A 19,508-nucleotide genomic window follows, 5' to 3' on the forward strand; every position below is an offset into this window, starting at 1 on the left:
CGCCCCAAAGGCGTCCTGCCTGCACCCCAAGGACACGTCCCGTCGGGGGAGCAGCCAGGGAAAGGGGCTCCTGCCACCGGTGCCACCGCCAGGGCTGGGCCCAGGGAGCCCCCACGCGCCGGGCAGGGCTGTGGGCACAGGCTCAGGCCACGGTGACACGAGGCCCCGCTCCGCCTGCTCTCGAGCCGGGAGCGGCCGGCGCGTGTCCCTCCCTGCACAGCCGCGCTGGGACCAGCCACGTGGGGGCGGCAGCCACGCCCACAGGCCAGGGGCCCCAGTGCTGGAGCGACTGCGGAGGGAGGAGCAAAGGCTCAAGCTCCGGTCTCACTAGAAATTCTATTTGGTGCGGCCTCGCGCCTGAGCCCCTCGGACACGGGCATATACATATTTAACATATATAAAAGGTTATTTAACAGTTAAATACATCCCAATGCGAATGTCCCGGGGCGGGCGGTGCCTCCCAGCACGGACACGGCAGCGTGAGGAACGCGCCCGACGCGGGAGCAGGCCGCCGCGCCCGCCTGAGTCACAGAAGCACAACATAAATAGCGGACGGTGCGTCCCTGTGGCCGTCCCAGTCCATCCCTGATGCCCGCTGGGCAGCGGCTGGGGCCTCACTCCGCCGGGACCTCGAACTTGAAGATGACGCTGAAGAGCCGGCCGCCCAGGCGCGCGGCCAGCCAGGGGTTCTTGAGCACGGCCAGCTTCAGGCTCTCGCAGCGCAGCGCGGCGCCGTAGTTGGTGTGCACGGCCCGGCCCATGCCCTCGATCACCACCAGGTCCGTCCCGCGCTCCTGCACCAGCACGGCCAGCCTCTCGTCCAGGCGGCTGTGGAGGAGGGCAGTGAGCGGGCTCCGAGACACGGAGTGGCTGCCCCCGCCCCCGGGGCTCGGAGACCCCTCCGGACTGGGCTCCCAGTCCAGGCCGCGAGCAGCCCCGTCTGGAAGCGGCGGCGGCGACGCCTCCTACTCTGAACTTTAAAGGACCTGGTCCCGCCCCGGCCGGTGTGGCTCAGTGGTTAGTGTTGGCCTGCAGACTGAAGGGTCCGGGGTTCGATTACGGTCAAGGGCACAGGCCCGGGTTGCAGGCTCCATCCCCAGTAGGGGGCGTGCAGGGGGCAGCCGATCAATGATCCTCTCTCATCATTGGTGTTTCTAGCTCTCTCCCTTCCCCTCTGATATCAATAAAAATATATTTAAAAAAAAGATTATAAAGGACCCGGCTACAGGCGGGGCAGCCCCTCTCGGCCTCAGGGCCGGGCGCCCAGTGTCCACGTCTCCCGCCCACACGAGCCAGCGCGCTCGGATGCCGTGATGGGGCCCGAGGACAGAGGGCTGACTGCACGGGGCCGGGAGCGGCCGGTACCTGAGGTCCAGGCAGGGGGAGCTGGAGCCGGTCGGCATGAGCAGCAGCCTCTCTTCTCTGAGCGCCGAGCTGTGGGCAGAGACGGGGCGGAGCCGTGAGCTGGGCCCAGGACACTCCCAGGCCCCGCCTCCGCCTCCCGCCAGGCTTACTGGACAACGGGGTCCATGGCCGCGATGTGCTCGGCCACGAGGAGGGACTCGCCGTAGGTCACGTCGTTCAGGGCGGGGCCCGAGTTGCACGCCAGGATGACCTGCAGCAGACACCCCGGGCTTTGAGGGACCCCGGCCGCGCAGCCCCAGCCCAGCTGCGCCCCGCCCGCCCCGCCCCCGGAGCTGCGGGGAGTGCGTGGCTGGGACACCTGGCACCGCCCGGCGGCCTGTGGAGGAGCGGCCCCAGGTCCGATGCAGACGCCCAGACACAGGGTCGCTGCTCGCCCGCACCTACCTGCCGGCACGGAGCAGCCGGGCAAGGGTCCCGCGTGCAGCCCCACACTCACCTCCGTCCCTCTAGACAGAAGCTCCCTGACAAAGGGGAAGACTCCCAAAATGACGTCTACTCCACTGTTATCTGCGAAAATTAAGGCACATTTGTGAGGGGGCCCCTGCAAGACAAAACCAGGACGTTCAGTTGGGCACAGGCGCGGCCAAGCGTTTCAGCCCCTCCGCACGCCCCGCCCCGCCCCGCCACTCCGCGGCCGCCGGGCTGCTGGGCCCGTGGCGCTGGGCGGGCCGCCTGAGCTTCTTCCAGAGCCGCTGCCCCGAACGACCTCTGAACTGAGGTCAGTGACCTACTCAGTGGTCCCCGGGGAGTCAGGCTCGGGACAGGGAACGGTCACCTTGGACTTGCAGCTGGGGTGTTGGCGAGACTTAGGGGCCCCCCAGCCCCCCTCCTGTGACCCCAGCTGGTCCCGCGCATGTGGTCCGGGGACGGGGCAGCTGCATGTACCTTCAGTCTCTGCAGCCACCTGTCGTAGGAGTCCACCAGCCAGGGCCGCTCTGGGGGGCACAGGGGTGAGGTCAGCGCTCTCCGCCATCACCTCACACCCCTTCCCCCGCGTGGCTCCAGGGAGTGGTCCTCCCACCTCCACAGGCCCCCCCGCCCCCCACTCCCCGCCCCGCCCAGCCCGGCCCCGGAGGCACCCTGGGCGTCCTACCTTCCAGCTTCCTCTTCGCCTCCTCAAACCCAAACTGGGGGTCAGACTCGAGGACACTGCATGGGGAGGAAAGAGCGAGTCTCACACCCAGGACTCAGCCGCCGGCTCACTGTCCACCGAGCTGGGCCGGCTCATCACCAGCCGCTGCCGCTGGTCCGAGAGGCGCCGGCGCTGATCCGAGAGGCGCCTCCCACGTCAGACACAGACGCCGGGGCCTACTCCACACGGGGCCCTACTCCACACGGGGGCCCTACTCCACACGGGGCCCTACTCCACGCGGGGCCCTACTCCACACGGGGGCCCTACTCCACACGGGGCCCTACTCCACGCGGGGGCCTACTCCACACGGGGCCCTACTCCACGCGGGGCCTACTCCACACGGGGCCTACTCCACACGGGCCCTACTCCACACGGGACCCTACTCCACACGGGACCCTACTCCACACGGGGCCTACTCCGCACGGGGCCCTACTCCACACGGGCCCTACTCCACGCGGGCCCTACTCCACACGGGGGCCTACTCCACACGGGGCTACTCCACACGGGGCCTACTCCACACGGACCCCACTCCACACGGGGGCCTACTCCGCGCGGGCCCTACTCCACGCGGGGGCCTACTCCACGCGGGGCCTACTCCGCACGGGGCCTACTCCACACGGGGCCTACTCCACACGGGCCCTACTCCACACGGGGCCTACTCCACACGGGGGCCTACTCCACACGGGGCCTACTCCGCGCGGGGCCTACTCCACACGGGCCCCTACTCCACACGGGGCCTACTCCACACGGGGGCCTACTCCACACGGGGCCCTACTCCACGCGGGGGCCTACTCCACACGGGGCCTACTCCACGCGGGGCCCTACTCCACGCGGGGCCTACTCTGCATGGCGACCAGCACCTGGACTTGGCCAGCGGGAACGTCAGCCCCAAGCCCACACCCCCACCCACAGGCACCATCTGGGGGTGGGAGGGGCTGCGCGGTCGCTCCAAGGGCACGGGGCTCCCCCCACCCCCAGCAGCCGAGCCGACCAGGACCCCGGTCCCCTCACTGCTGCCTCCTCATGGCCGGGCCGGGGCTGGGCTGCTCCGTGTGACCCATCCCGGGCAGCTGCTGGGACCTGGAGCCCTGAGGGCTGTGGGGTGAGGGGACCAGAGGGCGGGCGGGCGGGGGCAGCGGCACCTACTCGGACACGGCCTTGGCTCCCCAGTCGAAGACGTTGCCGGCCAGCAGGCCTCGCACCAGCGCCAGCTGCCGCTCCTCCCAGTCCAGCGCGTCCAGCGCCTGCACCACCCGCTGGAAGCACCGCAGCGCCACGCCGTTCTCCTTCTGCTTCACCTGCGGGCGACCTGAGCTGTCGGCGGCCGCGCCCCAGGCCGCGGGCGCCCCTCCGAGGGCAGGTGCTCGACCTGACCTCACGCTCGAGCTGCCACAGCCCAGGTCGGGCCCCGTTAGCGGCGCCGCCGCGGTTCAGGCACATGTGAGTGCAGGCGCCCGGGCACACGGAACCTGCGCAGCGGGCTCAGGCGGCCCGGCCCGGCGTGACCGAGGGCAGGCCGAGAAGGGCCAGGCCCCTCACGGGCCCTGCTGCCCCGACTGGTAGATCCTGGCACACACGCCCCCAGGCCCCACCCAGACCCTCCCGTGCGAAGGGCAGGGCACGGGGATGGCTGTGGAGCGGTGCCTGGACCCTGCCCACCACCCCTCACCCCGCCTCTGGCCGCGGGTCACTCCTGAGAGCAGGACAGACGTCCACAAACGCCGACTGGGAGGCCAGGGAGGGGCGGGCACACAGAGAACCCGCCCCCTGGGAGGCCGCACCCTCCTGGTCAAAACGCAGGTGCCGGGTTCCACACGTCCCCATGGCCCCCCCTCGCCACCCCCACTGGCCGAGGGTGAGAGCTCTCTGCCCGGGTCCCCACAGGGCCTCCGACCTGCGGCTCTTCAGCGGGTGCCGCCCCAGATGCAGCCCACCCCAGCGCTGGGGTCGGGCGGCGACCAAACCCGCTTGCTGGGCAGGAGCCCAAGCCCCGCCCCCGCACTCACCTGGGAGTAGGGGTCTGGGAAGTTGAACTCGTTCAAACAGTGCTCCCTCGTGTCCAGAAGGCTGCGCACCGTCAGGGTCCCGTAAGCGCTGGGGACAGAGCCAGGCAGGAGGGGCTGAGCGGGCGGACGCCCTGTCCGGGGCCCCCCTCACAGCACCCGCACCCACAGCAGCAGAGAGGGGACAGCCGGGCTCGGGGAGGGGGGCGCGCGCTGGGCCACGGGAGGCTGCTGCAGCTGGCCCGGCGGGGGGGGGCCCGGGGGGAGGCCCGGGGGGGTGGGGGGGGCGGAGCTCACAATGGCTGGTGTCGCAGCGTCTGCAGCTTGTCCCAGTACTTGTGGCGGAACTTCTCCGCCCGCTCCGCCGCGTCCGCAGACCCCGGCTGGCTGGCCACGGCTCGCTTCACCACCTGCCGAGGTCGGGGGTCAGCAGCGCCCGCAGCCCCGCGCGTGGACGGGGCGCGGACGGAGCGCTGGGGGCCGGGCCTGCCTGTCTGGCAGGTCCTCCAACTGGGTCTCTGCCAGGTGGGAACAGGGGTCACGGTGCCGACCGCAGGCTCAGACCCACGTCCTCCGGCTCCGCCCCGAGAAGCCGAGAGGCTTGGACCGTCCTCAGAGCCCGTGGGTCCGGGCAGGAGGGGACCCTCGCCGGTTGCTCCGGCACCTGAGCCACGACCCTGTGCCTCCTGAGGAAACGCAGTGACCAGCCAGGGGTTTATAAACCACGAGCCCCACTGACGCCTCGTCCCAGCTCACCGTCCCCCCGAACCCCAGGAGCCACTGCTCCCCACGGAGCAAGCGGCCCTGCCCTCAGGGGGACCAGCTCCCGGGACGCCTCCCCCTCACCAGGGTCACTGCCTGGGACCCGGGGGCTTTCGCAGCCACACCAGCCCCCGAGCTGCGCCCTCACCCCGTCCAGGGCCTCCTCGAAGCAGCTGAGCCAGTACTTGCGGGCCAGGGCGTCGTCCGTGAGGTCCACCGTGTCGGGCACGTAGGACGCCGGGTCCAGGAGCAGCGGCAGGTTGACCAGCGGCCTCTCCAGCCGGTCCATTTCCAGGAGGTCGAACTGGGGGGCGGGAAGCGGGGGACGTGTCAGCGGTGCTTTTTCTGAGGCTAACGAGCTGCCCGTGGGGAGGCCGGCAGAGCCTCCCACCTCGGGCCCCACCCGCCCGCCAGGGCCCACGGTGCCCTCCGTCCGCTGGATCCTGTCTGCTCGCACGCGAGGTCAGGCCCCACCGGTCACGTCACCCTCCCGGCCGCCCCCCTGTCCCCGTCGCTTTCCTGCCAGTGTGACGCCCAGGGCCTGTGAGCTCTGCACCGGCCTCTCCTGCATCCACCGGCCTTTTTCTCCGCACCTGTGACCCCCCGGCTGGCCCGTGCTTCTCTGGCCTCGTTCCCCTGCGCAGGGCCCCGTGGGGACAGGCAGCCGGCTCCCGTCTCCCCACAGCGTGTCTGCTGACCACACACCAGTGTCCAAAGCCGCTCCCCCGGCTGCGCCCCGCGGGGGCCAGGCCACTGTGCCCAGTGCCCCCCGCACCTGCCGCCCTCTGAACTGACGCTGTGAGGAGTGAAGCCGACGCGGGCCCAGCGGCCAGTCCTCGCCCTGAGCTGCGGGCGGCCGGCCTGAGACCAACACACACGGCCCGGGAGCCGCGCGGTCCCTGCGAGCCTGGGCGCTAACCCACCCTGCTGTGGACGGCCAGCGGGGAGGCCCCTCCCCCGCAAACCCGGGGGGACTGCAGGGCTCCCGGGCGCCCGCCGACGTCTGCGGACGTGAAGGCAGGAAAGGAGGGAGGAAGGCCAGCCGCGTCTGCCCCCCGCCCTCGGTGCCAGGAGCCGGCACCACGGCCCCCGAGCTCGGACCCGGACAGGCAGACCCACTCACAGTGCCGCTCTTGGCCCCCGGCGTGGGGCCGAGCTCCGGGGACGAGCTCATCAGCCCGGAGCTGCCCGCGTAGTTCTCGCCCCAGCTGTACTGGTCGGGGTCTGGGGGGGAGAAACCGTGTTACCGGCCGCCGGCTGGGAGGCGCGAAGCTCAGGGCGCCGCCGCCCAGGGGAGGCCCCGCCCAGGGCCCTCGATCAGGGGCCCATCGGGGGCCGGTGGTCCGTGTTCCTGCCTCACTCTCTCCGGCAGCGGCACCTACGGAACGGCCACTGAGAGCTTTTCAGTTCTCTAGAGACCCTCCCTGGCTTCCTGAGGCGAGAGCGGCTGAGGGACGCAGCGGGGTGACGAGCACCCCCGGAGGGCCACCCCTGGGACCCCAGTTCCTGTTTTTACTTATTTATTTAATCCTCATCCGAGGGAGTGTTTTTATTGACTTTAGAGAGAAGCAAAGGGAGAGACAAACGTCGATGTTGGAGGGAAACGATCGTTGCCTCCCTCCCGCGTGCACCACGCCCGACCCCGAGGCACGTGCCCGCTGGGAGGGAGACTGCAGCCTGTTGGTGTGCGGGACGCCGTCCAGACTGAAAGGCCCTTGGCCGACAGCGACGAGGCGGGAGGGGGGGAGGTGCCTTCGGAGGTGAGGCCATGCTCGCAGCGCCTGCCTCGAGCCCCGTGTCCCTCACTGGGACCCTGATTCTGTCGCACGCAGGCCCACAGCCGCCTTCCACCCCCTCAGGGCAGTCACAGCCAAGGGCTAGCCTGGCCCCACCCCCGCGCAGATGGGACGAGGGAGCGCCATCTCGTGCCACGCAGGCCACCATGTCCGTCAACAGGGGGCGGCCAGATGTAGGGCTGGGGACCCACCCCGCAGCCGCCCTCCCCCTCCGCACAGGCCAGCCCCCCACCCCCTGGCCCAGGCCCAGGCCAGCCCCCCCGCACCCCACTCACTGTCCTGCTCGGCTCCTTTGAGAAACGCCCCGATGGCGCCCAGGTAGCCTTCGTGTCTCAGGAACAGCGCCTGGACTTCCCCCTGCAATGCAGACCCCCCTGAGGCGCCTGGACTTCCCCCTGCAATGCAGACCCCCGAGGCGCCTGGACTTCCCCCTGCAATGCAGACCCCCCTGAGGCGCCTGGACTTCCCCCTGCAATGCAGACCCCCCTGAGGCGCCTGGACTTCCCCCTGCAATGCAGACCCCCCTGAGGCGCCTGGCTTCCCCCTGCAATGCAGACCCCCCTGAGGCGCCTGGACTTCCCCCTGCAATGCAGACCCCCCTGAGGCGCCTGGCCGTGACGCGGCTAAGTCCGCCTGCCCCCCGCCCCCCCCAGACGGTCCCTCTGCCACGGGATGGGGCGGGGGGGCCCTGAGTCGTCCGCGTGCTGTGCCAACGGGGCTGGATGGAACGCAGAACGAAAAGCTGTCCTTTGGGAAACACTCGGGGGCGACTTCAGCAGGATGAACCCCGGCCCACCCGCCCGCCTGACGCTCTCGCAGGGAGCCGGTCCCTGGAACCGTGCCATCTGCCACCTGCCCAGCTCAGGCCCCGCAGGTGCCCAGGCTCAGGACCCAGGTGTCACCGGGGGACGGGGCAGGAGGCCGGGCGGGCGGGCAGGGGCGCCCCCCGAGGGCGGCTCTCTCGAAGGCCTGAGGGTGCGCACTGGGGGCGGAGCGCCGGGCGTGCCTTGGAGAAGAAGCTGATGCTGTAGGTGATGGTGCGCATGGTGACGGGGTGGCCGCGGATGAAGAAGCCGCCGAAGTACACGCGGTCCAGGCCGTGCAGCCGGGCGTAGAGGCAGGCGAGCTGCCCGATGTCGTTGCTGATCATGTGCAGCAGGCTCTTGGCCATGTCCTCCGGGGAGAACTCTGGGAGGACAGAAACCAGCCGCTGGCGGCAGCCCGTGGCACCGGCGGGCGGGAGGGCGGGGGCGCGAGCGGCCGGTACCTTGGTCGGTGGTGGCCGACTTCCCAAAGCTGCTGGCGATGAGGTTGCCGCTGAGCCCCAGCGTCTGGTGGGCGCCGCCATAGATGTCCTGCACCAGCATGTCCACGTTGGCATGCTGCCCCCTGGAGGCCAGATGCAGCAGCTCATCGAACTTCTGCAGGGACGGAGCAGGGGGAGCAGAGAGGTGTGGGAGCGGGAAGGACCCCTGGGGCCCCGAAGCCAAGCCCACGGGGCGAGGGAGACAGGCAGGCCCAGGGACCCGCAGCTGAGCCCTGTGCTGGCCGGCTGGATGCACGCCCTTCGGGGACCCAGGACAGTCGGGGCGAGGCCGCGGAGGAGCCCCGTTTGTAACAGCCCCAGCCGAGCCCAGCCTCCGTCCGGCAGATGCCAGCCCCGCCCCGAGGAGGGGAGCCCGCAGCCAGAGCCCTGCCCGGGCCCCAGTACCTGTGTCTTGGTGAGCAGGGCCCCGAGCCCCCAGAAGGTGCCGCCTCCAATGGAGCTGCCGCCGATCCACTCGAACCCGTCCTCCGTCTCCACCTGGGCCGAGGGGGCAGGTGCGCTGGTGAGCGGGCCCCGCCACCCGGCAGGTCCCAGGGACGCGGCGGCCAGGGTGCCCCCGGACACGGGACCGTGCTCTTGACGGCCGCGCCTGGGAGGGCTCAGGGCACCGATGCTGGAGCGCTCTGCACGGGCTCGTGCCCGTAACCGCAAGGGCCAGGCCAAGTCACTCGCCCGTCCGTGTCCCCGCCCCGGCCCCAGCTCACCTTCACTATGGACACGCCAGAGCCGATGTTGACCAGGAGGTAGGGGAACATGTGGGGGTGGTTTGTCTGAAACCGGAACTCGGGGTCGGAGTCCTTCTGGTACACGAAGGCCTCGTTCGGGATGTTCTTCAGCACGAAGTTGCAGCCCTTTATCAGGCATGTCATCACGTCCTCCTTGGCCACTCTGCGCGGGAAGGCGGGCCCTGAAGCAGCCCAGGCCGCGGACCCGCCGCCGCGCCCGCGGCTCCTGGACACTCCCCTGCTGCCGAGCGCAGATCCTCACCCCAAAGACACAGGGGTGCTTGGCAGAGCGGCCCTCTGTCCTGAGGGCACCTGCGTGCTGGCCCCTGAGCCCCGAGTGCCCCTGAAGCCCCGCCCCCACCTATGGCCCCGCCCCCACCACTGGCCCCGCCTCCGCCTCTGCCTCCGCCCCCCGGGGGCTGCAGCCCTGGGAGCCTCTGCCCAGCAGGACAGGCCGCTTCCTGCACCTTCCGTCCTCCTGGGGTTCGGCCACCGGAGCCCTGCCCCAGGGCCCCCCACCGGCTCCACGACCGGGGCGGGTGCAGGAGCCGGCTACCTCGGCTACCGCCACGTCAGAGCCGACCCGAGAACCGAGGCGCCCGCCCCCCGCCCCGGGGCCTGCGGCCCCTTACCGCAGCCCCAGCTTCTGCTCGATGAGGTCCTTGAACTTGTAGGCGCCGCCCCCGGTCGCGTGGATGACCTTGGTCTCCGTGTTGACCAGGTGGTCCCGCACGAAGTCCAGGCAGGCCTCGATGTAGCTGTTCTCGAACTTGATGAAGTGCAGCCGGGCCGTCACCTCCTCCTGGACGGAGATCTCGTAGGGCGACTCGCGGTCCTGCTCGGCGTCCTGGGGCAGAGAGGGGTCTGTGTGCCAAGCGCCCACCGGCAGCGCCCACCGTTCCCGTCACCCCAGAAACGGGCAGAACTCTGGCTGCCAACCTCGGGCAGGAGCCGCGGGGTCAGGTTCCGGTGGGGAAGGAGCTCCGCGTGGAGCGAGAGGAGGCGGGCAGGGGCCCGGGCACCAGAGAGCCCCCTGGGAGCCTCCAGAGCCGAGCGGACCTGGGGGAGCGGCCCGGGAACGGCAGCCCGGAGGCCGGGGCTGGCGCCGGAGCGCGCCCACTCGGACACCCGCTCACCTGGCCCGCGTGGTCGAAGGACCTCACCCTGGCGACCTTGTGCTGGACCGTGGAGTAGTAGGCCAGCTTGGTCAGCGACCCACCTGCGGGGAGACGAACACGGTGGTAGAAGCGGACGGAGGCTCCGGAGCTCAGCCCGCCACGCGCTCTCCTTCCCGGGCTTGGGTCGTGGCACAGGCGTCTGCTGCCACTTGACCTTGAAGGCCGGCGGGCACCACACCAAGGACCCACACCTCTGCTCCTCCCAGGCCCGGCCAGCCCGGCTGAGGCTGCCCCCAGCTCCCTGCGCCCCGGGCCCGGGGAAGGAAGCTGCCCCATTTCTGGGCAACCGTGTTGCTTATCAGCAGTTTCAAGCGGATCGGGAAAGTGACCCAAAGAAAGAAGCTGACGAACCCAGGGCTTCCACCGAACAGCGCCGCGTGGCTGCCGTGGAGACGGCGGGAAGGAGGCGAAGGGAGCCGTCCCAGCAGCCGGGGGCGCTCACCCGGACCGCCCGAGGCCTGGGGCCAGAGAGCAGCGTCCTGCCCCCCCCCTGGCTCGGGCTGGGGCGGCCCGAGGCCCAGAGTGACCACAGGAGGCCCGAGGGCAGCAGGGTCTTGTGCCCACGGCCAGGCCCCGGCGACATGGCCAGAGACCAGGTCTCAGGAAGCAGGGGGGCCTGTTGGCCGGACACACAGTCGGGCAGGTGGGAAGGGCCCCGGGGCACCGGTTTCAAGGCTGTGCCCTGGGGGGCACTCAGGGCAGACGGGCGGCGCCGGGAGGCCCAGGTCCTGCCGCCCCAGCCACGGCCACAGCCACGGAGGGCAGACAGGAGGGGAGCGACCCCCTCGGAGCCACGAAAGGCCTCTGAGGCAGAGGGTTTCTCACGGGGCCACGAAAGCAAGGCAGGCCTGCGAGCCCGCAGCTCTTCCCGGCCCAAGGCTCACGCCGCCTGCCCCGTCCTGGCCGCCACGACGGGGTCTCTGGCGCTGCTGGGACTGCCTCCTGCACCCCCAGGAGAGAACAGCGGGGCCGGGGCGCACGTGGGGGTGCAGGCTGTCGGTCTGGAGCAGGGGGCTCTCAGAGCCTTCGGGGAGCAGCTCAGCTGTGCCCGGGATCCCCCACAATTAGAGCGAATGCCAACCCTGCCGGGGCCATCGCACCGACCACCGCAGGGACCGGCCCACGTTCCACGGACGGAGAGGACCTTTCCGTTCACCCAGCCTGCGGGCCGGGTACCGCGGTCCACGCTGCCGCCTCTGGCCTGTCCTCGCTGGGGCCAAGGGGGCTGCACACCCGGCGCACACGCCACCCCGCAGGCCCAGCCACCTCACCCGTGTGCGGCGACAGGTGGAACGTCCCTGGTGCTTTCACAGGGAACCTGCCCGCTGACCCGGGTGCCCCCAGGGAGGGCCGGTCAGAACAGAGCCCGAGCTTTCCTGGCGGAGGCTCAGGCCGGGACAGAGCAGACAGACGAGCCAGTCTGTGGTCAGACCCGGCAGGGCTCCGGGCTGAGGACCGGCCTGCGCTGCGCTGACAAATGAGCACGGCACCCAGCGCCGAGGGGCCTCCGGGGGAGGGCGTGCCCGCGGCGCCAAGAGCACCCCGAGGCCCTCTGCCCAGCAGCCCGCGGGCCGGCCCGGACGGCAGGCGGCTCCAGGCTCCGCAGCAGCTCCTCCTCCAGGTCCGCGGTGAGCCCCGTGGCAAGTCCTCTTGCAGAAACGTGAAGGCTGACTCGTTCCTCGGAGCACAACCCCCTTGGAGGGAGGCAAGGTCGGAACCTCAGAGCTCCCACCCGCCCGGACCACGGTCACTCCCAGCGTGGACAGCGCCCCCCCGAGGAGCCGACCGGGACCACGGTCACTCCCAGCGTGGACAGCGCCCCCCCGAGGAGCCGGCCGGGACCACGGTCACTCCCAGCATGGACAGCGCCCCCCGGAGGAGCCGGCCGGGACCACGGTCACTCCCAGCATGGACAGCGCCCCCCCGAGGAGCCGACCGGGACCACGGTCACTCCCAGCGTGGACAGCGCCCCCCCGAGGAGCCGACCGGGACCACGGTCACTCCCAGCGTGGACAGCACCCCCCCGAGGAGCCGGCCAGGACCACGGTCACTCCCAGCGTGGACAGCGCCCCCCTGAGGAGCCGACCGGGACCACAGTCACTCCCAGCGTGGACAGCACCCCCCCGAGGAGCCGGCCAGGACCACGGTCACTCCCAGCGTGGACAGCACCCCCGAGGAGCCGACCGGGGCCACGGTCACTCCCAGCGTGGACAGAACCCCCCTGAGGAGCCGACCGGGACCACGGTCACTCCCAGCGTGGACAGCGCCCCCCTGAGGAGCCGACCGGGACCACAGTCACTCCCAGCGTGGACAGCGCCCCCCTGAGGAGCCGACCGGGACCACGGTCACTCCCAGCGTGGACAGCACCCCCCCGAGGAGCCGGCCAGGACCACGGTCACTCCCAGCATGGACAGCGCCCCCCTGAGGAGCCGGCCAGGACCACGGTCACTCCCAGCGTGGACAGCGCCCCCCTGAGGAGCCGACCGGGACCACGGTCACTCCCAGCGTGGGCCGCACTCGGAAGACTGCGGAGCAGGCCTGAGAGGCTGACCGGGCCCCCGGAGGCCTGGTGGCGGGTGACCCCCTCGGCTGGGCTTCCAGCCGCATCTCCAGCCCCCCATGCAGGTGGGCACGGAGTTCTGGTCTGCGCTAGGCACCCCAGCACCCACCTGGCCTCCAACCATCTCACACCTGCCACCACCCAGGCCCTGGTGTGCAGGGTGGGAACTCCGGCCCTCCCCAAGTCTCCATTCCCCACGAGGACCTGCGCCCCCAGCCTGTGACCCAGCTGAGCTCCAAGAGCAGGGCGGTGGGGACGCAGTAACTGCAAAGGCCCACCCAGTGGCCCAGCTTCTCTGGGAGAAAAGGTGCGGTCCAGCATCTACTGAGCAGCAACCGCAGGGCAGGGGCAGGTGGGGTGCTGGGGGGCAGCGGACACTGCCCCTCGGAGGTGGACGATCACAGACAAACTCAGGCCGCAGCCCAGATCTCGCCGGGCGGGAGGTGCAGAGCCGCTGTGGCCTCCACGCCGGGCCTGACCCCGGGAAGCTGCCCCCTGAAGCCCTCTGTCCTGATAGGTGGGCAGAGCAGCAGCGTGGCAGGCCGAGGGCTGGCAGCCTACCAGCGAGGTGACCTCCCCGCTTAGTGTCCAGTGACAGCGGGATGCTGGGAGGGAGCACGGGGCCTGGTGCAGGGAGCGGGGCAGGGCCTGGGAGAGGCAGGGGTGAGTGCGGGCCTGGGGCTCCCCTGCAGCCCGCGGGAGACTCGGAGGCTCTGGCCAGAGGCCGGCAGAGGTTCCAAGCTCCCACGTCCAGGTCATCGAAACTCCCGCCAAACGGCCACCGGCTGAGATCAGGGCCTGCAGGTTTGGGCTCCGGGCGGCCGTCAAGGCTTCCCGTGGCCAAAGCTCGGGCTCCCGCCCGTCCACATCCCGGCCCAGACCTGCCGCGGGCCGGGACAGTCACCCCAGGCGGCGGGAGAGGCCCCACCGCGCTGCTGACCCTCCCCAGGCCGGACTACAAGGCCCGGCATGTCCCGCTCCTGCCGCGCGGAGCCTGCCGGGAGCTGTAGTCCGGCCTCCGCGACGAGCGTGCGCACCGGCGGCCCTAGGACTACAAGGCCCGTCAAGTCGTGCGCGCCGGCAGCCCGCTGACTACGAAGCCCGGCAGGCCGTGCGCGCCCCCGGCCCGCGCCCCGCCCTTCGTCCTTGCCACCGCCCCCGGCCCGCCAACCCCGCCGCCCGCGCCCACGCCCGCTGCGCGCCGCCCCGCTCCCCGCGCCCGCCCGCGGCTACCGATGTCTATGGCGAAGCGCTTGGCGTTCTCCAGGTTGCGGAAGATCTCGTCGGGGGGCAGCGTGATGCTCTTGTCCAGGCCGTCCCCGCTGCTCCCGCTGCCGCTCGCTCCACACTCCGCCATTTTGAATGTGCCCGGCCAGCCTCATCAGCCATGGAGATATATGCGCATATATTTGACTGCTAAACGCCTCCCGCGCATAGATTATGCTAATGAGCCTCCGGGCCGGCCCCCGCCCCGCTCGCCTCTGTGGTCTGGGCCGCTGGAGGACCGACCCCGGGCGGCCCGGGCGGGGGTCCCAGAGGCCCGGTCCGGAAGGGAGCCCAACACAAAACCTCTGCACTGTGGGCGGTGCAAAGCCTGGCCTGCGGGCTCCGAGCCAGGGCAGAAGGGCACTGGGCCTTGCAGGCCGCCGGAGACCTGACTTCCCGCGCGTGGGCTGTACGCCTGGCACCCGCGCGGGGAGGCGCGCGTGACCCCTCGCCTGGGTCTCCAGGGATGCGGGGCTGTGGGTGCTGAGAGCCCCAGGCCGGGTGGGTATTGGGGACCTTGCCCTCGGGGGCGGCGCAGACGGACATGCCGCTCTGTGAGCCAGAAAGGGAAGGGCTCACAACTGGGGAGGCGGTGTGCTCTGGTGACCCGACCCGCAGAGAGGGCCCGGGAGCCTGCCTGGAGGAGGCTGCCCTCTGCCACGAGGGGAATCAGTGGGCGTCTGCAAGGGGCAGGCTGAGAAATCTCCCCGCGCTGGGACGGGAGCACCGTGGTGTTGCTGGGAAGCCCGCACTAGCTCGGGGACCAGCTCAGATGTGTCCCCTTCAGAGACACTGGGGTGCTTTGGGGAAGAACCCAGTGTTGGGCGCAGACAGAGGGGTCCCCTAAGGGGCCTTGACGCCTGCCTGCCAGGTGACCCTAGGTTGGTAACTTCATTTCTCGGAGCCTCGGCCACCTCCTAGCAGGCCCGATGCCTGGCAGGCCCGGGGAGCAGCAGAGAGCTCCAGGCTGATTCACAGGAGGGGCCGTGTCGGCATCGGGCCAGGGGGGAGGCAGCCTGGCAGGTGTCTTCCTGGGGTGGGGGGTGCGGCTCTCGGTGGGGAGGCCCGGGTGGAAGGGTGCAGGGGTCTGCTCCCAAGAGGCTCTCCTCACATCCAGGACCCTGGGCAGGGGGATGCCTGTGGGCAGACGTGCCTGCTGCCCGTGCAGTAAAAGGCGCTCCCTGCTCCTGGCTCACTGCTCCCAGGGCCTCGGCAGGGACCCCAGAGACCACCGGCAGGCACTGGGATGGCCGGGAGGGGGCGCCGTTGGGCATTCCCTGCAGAGTAGATGGAAAGGGATGGAAGATGGCAGGGAGGGAAGTGCTGAGCAGGAAAGGGGGCGGGGCGGGGGGGGGGACCGGGCTGGGCCTGCATCTCTGAAAATAATGCCTCCTGGTCCCACATCCAGCTCATCCCCAGAGCGCGGGTTTTGCCCCTTGGCAAGTCAGGACGCCTCTAGATTCCGACTCCGTCAACCTGTAGCCTGCACTGCCTGTTCCACCAGCAGGGAGGGCGGGTGCCCCCGGGGGCCTGTCCAAGGGTGGGTGCTGCTGGCCACGCGGGAAGGGGCGGGGGGACAAACATCTTTTCCTGTGTGTTTGGCCCGGCCAAACCCCTTTCGTGGCAGCAAGCGCTCCAGTGCAGGCTGTGGCCTTCGGGGGCAGAGCTGGAAGGTCCTGAGCGGCCACTGTGCTCCCAGGGAGCTGGGGAGAGGCCGGGGCAGAGATCCAGGTCTCTGGCGTGTCCCCTCCTCCTGCCTAACCCTCCCAGCTTCTCCCTTGCCTCTCCTCCTCCCTCCCAGCACCCAGCCCTTCCCCCTGTGACCCGAGGGTCCCACCCACGGTTGCACTCGCGATAGTGCCCCTCCCCCTCCCCCGTGGAGCTGGTGGCTGCGGAGGAACGAGGACAGCGGAGGACCAGATAGCCAGATTTTATTGGAAGTCCAGGGACAGGCCAGTGGCTCCCACGTGACTGAGTTCAGATTCTGAGTACAGCGTCAAGCCCACGAGCACCCGCCCACCCAGGGATCCTTTAAGGATCATGGAGACCCGCCCTCGGCCCGCTGTGAGCCCTGACCCGACGGCCAGGCCCAGGCAGCGCGGCCCGCGGGGTCCCTCCCGCCCCTCGGGGCTGACACTCTTCCTATGAGGACGCACCTAGAGTTCCGCCTTCACAAAAGGCAAATGTGCGCCCGCCAGGCCGGCCCAGCGGCGGCGAGCTGGAGAAAGTCCTCTCTCTACGAGCGGGACAGAGTCCCCGCTACAAACGTCATAGAACCGCGGGACTTCCCGGAAGTCATTGCTGAAATGCAAACAACCCGTGGGGTCGGACGGCGGAGGCGGCCCTGGCCGTGCCGGACGCGAGGCCCTGCAGCGCGTTCTCCGAGAGCGGCCGCCGCTGGCCCGGCCCGGCCCGGCCCGGGGGAGCCTCGGGAGGCGCCGGCGGGACAGGCGGCTCTTCCCTGCGCACCAGCGGGCCCTCGGGTCCGGGCGGCGGCCCGCACGCCCGCAGGGTCACCAGGGCCGCCAGAGGCCGCGGGAGGGCTGGTGCGCCGCGGGGCCGGCCTTGGCCGCCGGGGGCGCCGCCGCCTTGGGCTCCGTGGCGGGGGCGCCGGGCGCGGCCGGGGGGCGCTGGAAGTGGCAGAGCAGCTTCATCTGCGCGTCGCCGGCCGCGTGCAGCGTCAGGAACTGCACGGCCTCCTGCAGGCACCACGCGTAGCCCTCGCTGAAGTCCTGGTGCCGGCTCTTGGGGCCCGCGGCGGCGAAGGCTGCGGGGAGACGGCGGTGAGCGCGGGGCGCGGGGTGCGGGGTGCGGGGCGCGGGGAGACGGCGGTGAGCGCGGGGCGCGGGCGGCGGGGGGCGCGGGGTGCGGGGCGCGGGCGGTGAGCGCGGGGCGCGGGCGGCGGGGGGCGCGGGGCGCGGGGCGGGCGGCGGGGCGCGGGCGGCGGGGCGCGGGGAGACGGCGGTGAGCGCGGGGCGCGGGCGGCGGGGTGCGGGGCGCGGGCTCACCCTTGCTGTGCTTCAGGTAGCTGACGGCCATCTCCAGGATGTCCGCCTTCTCCAGCTTGGAGTTGGGCTGGTGCCGCGCGAACTCCTGCTCCAGCAGCAGCTTCAGCTGCTCGATGCTGCTGTTGATGCGGTCGCGGCGCATCTTCTCCACCACGGGCTTCCGCAGCTGCGGGAGGAGGCGTCAGGGCGCGGGGAGGAGGCGTCAGGGCGCGGGGAGGAGGCGTCAGGGCGCGGGGCGCGGGGAGGAGGCGTCAGGGCGCGGGGCGCGGGAAGGGGGCCGCGGGGCGCGGGGCGGGGAGCGCGGGGCGCGGCGGGCGGCGCACTTACTCGGTTTTTCTCTTTGGGGCTCAGCAGCTCCACGGCCGCGGTGCTGGGGGCCATGCTGCGCGGAGAGCGGGAGCGGCGGGCGGGCGGGCGGCGGGCGGCGCGGACCGGCCCTTTATAGGCGCGCGCGGCGGGCTGGCGCCTGGGGCCCGGGCGCCGCGGCCGTTCCCACACTCGGCGGCCAATGGGGCCGCACAAAGGCCGCCCATTAGCGCACGCCGGCTGCCTGTGAATGGCGCGGGCACAAAGCGCCCCCGAGGAGCAGGTGGGCCGCGGGCACAATGTCCGGCTGTGGGAACGCGCTCGCCCTCATTAGCATCCGGGCCCGATGCTGGGAGCCCGCGCCTCAATATGCTGCCTTTTCCCAGGCGGGGGGGGGGGGGGGGGGGGGGGGGGCAGGAAGGAACGACCTCTCCCCTGCCCTCCCCTCCCCCCCAGCGGCTCCCGCTGCGGCTGGCAGATAAGGGACGAATGCAGTGGCTTCCAGGGCTGCGGGCACCCTCCCCACAGGGACCTCTGCCCCAGGGGAGGGGAGGGGCGGGCCACCCCCATGCACAGGTGGGAGAGGGGCCCGCAGTCAGGGTCGCGCCTCCTGCCTCTGTGGCAGGTCCCAGGCTGTCACCTGGGACACAGGACTTCTCCAGACGGGACGGGCTGCCCTGCCTCCAGGATGGCTTTAGGGAGCGTCCGGGAGCCAGAGGGGTGACGTGCCCAGCACAGGGCCTGCCCCCCAGCCCGTGCCCCCGGAGCAGCGAATCAGGCCGTGGCATCTCGGGTGCTGTGACCCGCAGGTGCCCCCTCCATGTGGCCAGAGTCCTGCCCGGGCTTGCTCACCGCCCAGGCTCCCGCAGCCTGGCGGGCACGGCTAGGGCTGGCTTTGCCTGGACGTTCTGAGGGTGGGGTGCCAGGTGGCAGGCATGGGGGTCAGAGCAGGGCAGGCCTGGAGTCCCCACGAATGTGGTACCAGCTCAGACGGGCCCTCGGGACCCACGGGGAAGACTGCTCATCCTGGTACCGACCAGCTGAGGCCCTAGGAGAGGGCCTGCTGGGAGCGCCCCTCTGCCCAGAACCACCACCCTCCTGGCTCACCACAGGAGCCTGGAGGGGCCCAGCCGGGGCCGGGGGGGGGGGGCAGCCATGGCTAGCATCGGGCACGGTAGCCCCATTTTAAATCAGGGGCACAATTGGACGGCAGCCGCCCAAGTGGGGCTGGAACTCCAGAGCCCTCACAAGGGGCATCAGACCCACCCGCCGGGGTCCTGGCAGCCACCTCTGAGCAGAGGTCCAGCCCCCACTGCGGAGGGGCCTTTGGGGACCCCAGGGGACCCACCGGGGAGCAGGACGGTGTCAGGGCTGCGGGGCCAGCTTGGCGGGAGCCAGCACAGCGTGGCCACGGGCAGCTGTCACCCCGGGATGAGCTGGGCTGGGGTTCCAGGGTGAGCCCTCAGGGGCTCTGGAGGAGGAGAGGCAGCCCTGCCTACACCCCCTCTGGTACCTGGTCCTCCCCCCGCCCTGCCTACACCCCCTCTGGTACCTGGTCCCCCCCCCCGCCTCTGCCTACACCCCCTCTGGTACCTGGTCCCCCTCCCCCGCCCTGCCTACACCCCCTCTGGTACCTGGTCCCCACCCCCCCCCCCGCCTCTGCCTACACCCCCTCTGGTACCTGGTCCCCCCTCCCCGCCTCTGCCTACACCCCCTCTGGTACCTGGTCCCCCCTCCCCGCCTCTGCCTACACCCCCTCTGGTACCTGGTCCCCCCTCCCCGCCTCTGCCTACACCCCCTCTGGTACCTGGTCCTCCCCCCCCCCCCCGGCTCTGCCTACACCCCCTCTGGTACCTGGTCCTCCCCCCGCCCTGCCTACACCCCCTCTGGTACCTGGTCCCCCCCCCGCCCTGCCTACACCCCCTCTGGTACCTGGTCCCCCCCCCCGCCTCTGCCTACACCCCCTCTGGTACCTGGTCCCCCCCCCCCCGCCCCTGCCTACACCCCCTCTGGTACCTGG

The 19,508-nt window shown here is 71.3% G+C and overlaps 2 protein-coding genes across 2 annotated transcripts; both read right to left on the bottom strand.

Annotated features, from left to right (window-relative positions):
- Nucleotides 1-323: 323 nt before the first annotated feature.
- Nucleotides 324-14,271, bottom strand: PANK4 (pantothenate kinase 4 (inactive)). Its single transcript, XM_054720664.1, has 19 exons — nucleotides 14,142-14,271; nucleotides 10,307-10,389; nucleotides 9,803-10,017; nucleotides 9,150-9,333; nucleotides 8,830-8,922; nucleotides 8,386-8,539; nucleotides 8,125-8,306; nucleotides 7,394-7,475; nucleotides 6,446-6,546; nucleotides 5,471-5,626; nucleotides 4,858-4,970; nucleotides 4,564-4,651; nucleotides 3,704-3,855; nucleotides 2,519-2,574; nucleotides 2,311-2,360; nucleotides 1,862-1,966; nucleotides 1,515-1,615; nucleotides 1,366-1,434; nucleotides 324-828 (listed from the first exon to the last, which is right to left on the bottom strand). The coding sequence occupies exons 1-19, from the start codon at nucleotides 14,263-14,265 to the stop codon at nucleotides 615-617; spliced, it is 2,322 nt and encodes a 773-aa protein (XP_054576639.1). The 5' UTR covers nucleotides 14,266-14,271; the 3' UTR covers nucleotides 324-614.
- Nucleotides 14,272-16,104: 1,833 nt separating this feature from the next.
- HES5 (hes family bHLH transcription factor 5) lies at nucleotides 16,105-17,579 on the bottom strand. The gene is made up of 3 exons (XM_054720633.1): nucleotides 17,510-17,579; nucleotides 17,183-17,348; nucleotides 16,105-16,941 (listed from the first exon to the last, which is right to left on the bottom strand). Exons 1-3 carry the CDS (start codon nucleotides 17,561-17,563, stop codon nucleotides 16,688-16,690), a joined length of 474 nt encoding a protein of 157 aa, XP_054576608.1. The 5' UTR covers nucleotides 17,564-17,579; the 3' UTR covers nucleotides 16,105-16,687.
- Between the last annotated feature and the right edge of the window lie 1,929 nt (nucleotides 17,580-19,508).

This window comes from Eptesicus fuscus, chromosome 9 (genome assembly GCF_027574615.1).
Source record: "Eptesicus fuscus isolate TK198812 chromosome 9, DD_ASM_mEF_20220401, whole genome shotgun sequence".
NCBI lineage: Eukaryota > Metazoa > Chordata > Mammalia > Chiroptera > Vespertilionidae > Eptesicus > Eptesicus fuscus.

Excerpts from the sequence above, each read along its gene's own strand:
- PANK4 (XM_054720664.1), bottom strand. The coding sequence starts at position 14,265 with ATGGCGGAGTGTGGAGCGAGCGGCAGCGGGAGCAGCGGGGACGGCCTG. Across the intron at positions 6,547-7,393 it reads CAAAGGAGCCGAGCAGGACA|ACCCCGACCAGTACAGCTGG; the intron begins GTGAGTGGGGTG and ends TCTCCCCCCCAG. Across the intron at positions 5,627-6,445 it reads CGGGGGCCAAGAGCGGCACT|TTCGACCTCCTGGAAATGGA; the intron begins GTGAGTGGGTCT and ends CCCGCCCCCCAG.
- HES5 (XM_054720633.1), bottom strand. The coding sequence starts at position 17,563 with ATGGCCCCCAGCACCGCGGCCGTGGAGCTGCTGAGCCCCAAAGAGAAA. Across the intron at positions 17,349-17,509 it reads GCCCCAAAGAGAAAAACCGA|CTGCGGAAGCCCGTGGTGGA; the intron begins GTAAGTGCGCCG and ends CTCCTCCCGCAG. Across the intron at positions 16,942-17,182 it reads CTACCTGAAGCACAGCAAGG|CCTTCGCCGCCGCGGGCCCC; the intron begins GTGAGCCCGCGC and ends GTCTCCCCGCAG.